Raw genomic sequence first — 2,060 nt, 5'->3', positions numbered from 1 at the left:
CCTCGTACCCCCCAGCATCTCCAGTACCCCCCGTGCCCGCCGGTACCCCCTCGTACCCCCCAGCATCTCCAGTACCCCCCGTGCCCGCCGGTACCCCTCGTACCCCCCAGCATCTCCAGTACCCCCCGTGCCCGCCGGTACCCCCTCGTACCCCCCAGCATCTCCAGTACCCCTGTGCCCGCCGGTACCCCTTGTACCCCCCAGCATCTCCAGTACCCCCCGTGCCCGCCAGTACTCCCTCGTACCCCCCAGCATCTCCAGTGCCCGCCGGCACCCCCTTGCACCCCCCAGCATCCCCAGTGCCCGCCGGTACCCCCTCGTACCCCCCAGCATCTCCAGTGCCCACCGGTACTCCCTCGTACCCCCCAGCATCCCCAGTGCCCGCCGGTACCCCCTCGTACCCCCCAGCATCTCCAGTACCCCCCGTGCCCGCCGGTACTCTCTCGTACCCCCCAGCATCCCCAGTGCCCGCCGGTACTCCCTCGTACCCCCCAGCATCTCCAGTACCCCCTGTGCCCGCCGGTACTCCCTCGTACCCCCCAGCATCCCCAGTGCCCGCCGGTACCCCCTCTTACCCCCCAGCCCCTCCAGTACCCACTGGTACTCCCTCGTACCCCCCAGCATCTCCAGTGCCCACTGGTACCCCCTCTTACCCCCCAGCCCCTCCAGTACCCACTGGTACTCCCTCGTACCCCCAGCATCTCCAGTGCCCACTGGTACCCCCTCGTACCCCCAGCACCTCCAGTACCCACTGGTACTCCCTCGTACCCCCCAGGATCTCCAGTGCCCACCGGTACTTCCTCGTACCCCCTGGCACCTCCAGTACCCCCAGTGCCCCCGCATCTCCAGTACCCCCTAGTGCTCCCCAGTGCCTCCAGCATCTCTAGTGGCCCCCAGCAGCCCCAGTGCCCCCGCATCTCCAGTACCCCCTAGTGCCTGCTGGTGCCCCTCGTTCCCTCCAGCATCTCCAGTACCCCAGTGCCCCCCAGTGCCCCCAGTAGCCCCCAGCTCCACTGCCACTAACCCCGGCGCCCACCGCCCTCATCACCAGCCACGGGCACAGACAGGGGTCTCGGGGGGCTTGGGGGTCCCCGGGGGAGGCCTCACCTGAGGGCCCGGCTGAGCTTGTCGTAGTTCATGTGGGGTTTGCACTTGCGGACACCCCAGAGCCGGGCCACCTCGTCAGGGTCCTTGATGACGAACTCGCCGTAGTCGCCCTGCCAGGCGATCACCTCCCGGTACTCCTCCTTCCGCAGCAGCTCCAGGATGAAGTGCCAGAGCTGGATCTGCCGCGAGCCCGGGCTCGACTCCGGCTTGTACGCCCAGTCCGGGAAGGCGAAGCCTGCGAGGGGCGACGGGCCGTGGGTCCTGGGAGCACCGAGGTGCCCGGGACGGCATCCCCGTGGGTCCTGGGAGCACCGGGGTGCCCGGGACGACGTCCCCGTGGGTCCTGGGAGCACTGGGGTGCCCGGGACGACGTCCCCGTGGGCCCCGGTGGCGGCAGGTTTCCCCGGTCGAGGTCCCCGCGTGCTGCGCGTGTCCCCGCTCCCCACCGCCAGCCGCACCGCACATGGGGGGCCGTGCTGCATTCGGGGAGGGGGCAGCTGGTGCCGTGCGGTGGGGACGGGGGCACAGCAGGGTCCCTGACGGCATCTGTCCCCTCATCCGTGTGTCCGTGGCGCCACGGGGTACCTGGGGTCCAGAGGGCCGGTACTGGGGAGGTGAGGAGCAGGTCGGAGACGCAGCTGCAGTCCATGGCGCGGGTCACACCTGCGGGGGGGCGGCGGGAGGGTTTGGGGGTGCAGCCTTGCTGGGGGGAGGCGTGGGGGGAGAGGGGAGGGAGAGGGGCACGGGGACAGAGGGATTTGGGAGTGTGGGGATGGGGTGCAGGGAGGATTTAGGGGTGCTGGGAGCATTTGGGGGTGCAGGGAGGGGCACGGGGGAGGATTTAGGGGTGCAGGGAGGGGCGCAGGGGAGGATTTAGGGCCTGGGGAGGATCCCCGCCCCCCCCGGCCCCCCCCAGCCCCCCTTCTCTCCCCCCCAGCCCCCCCGTGCCCCCC

At 70.8% G+C, this 2,060-nt stretch overlaps 2 protein-coding genes across 2 annotated transcripts in view; both read right to left on the bottom strand.

Annotated features, from left to right (window-relative positions):
- The window catches only part of ARHGEF1 (Rho guanine nucleotide exchange factor 1), a gene marked incomplete at its 5' end in the record, with an annotated part of 8,054 nt that extends 7,430 nt beyond the window's left edge, over positions 1-624 (bottom strand). The window contains one exon of the mRNA XM_082012001.1: positions 508-624. Within this exon, the coding sequence (XP_081868127.1) occupies positions 508-624 (117 nt within the window). The remainder of the gene's footprint in view (positions 1-507) is intronic.
- A 479-nt stretch (positions 625-1,103) lies between these two features.
- LOC309414664 (ETS domain-containing transcription factor ERF-like) lies at positions 1,104-1,756 on the bottom strand (the record flags this gene model as incomplete). Its single annotated transcript, XM_082012023.1, has 2 exons — positions 1,104-1,342; positions 1,693-1,756. 2 exons carry the CDS (start codon positions 1,754-1,756, stop codon positions 1,104-1,106), a joined length of 303 nt encoding a protein of 100 aa, XP_081868149.1.
- Positions 1,757-2,060: the final 304 nt, after the last annotated feature.

Source organism: Phaethon aethereus, assembly GCF_964289735.1.
Source record: "Phaethon aethereus genome assembly, chromosome: 30".
Taxonomy (NCBI): Eukaryota; Metazoa; Chordata; class Aves; order Phaethontiformes; family Phaethontidae; genus Phaethon; species Phaethon aethereus.
This window is presented reverse-complemented; position numbering and strand designations above follow the sequence as displayed.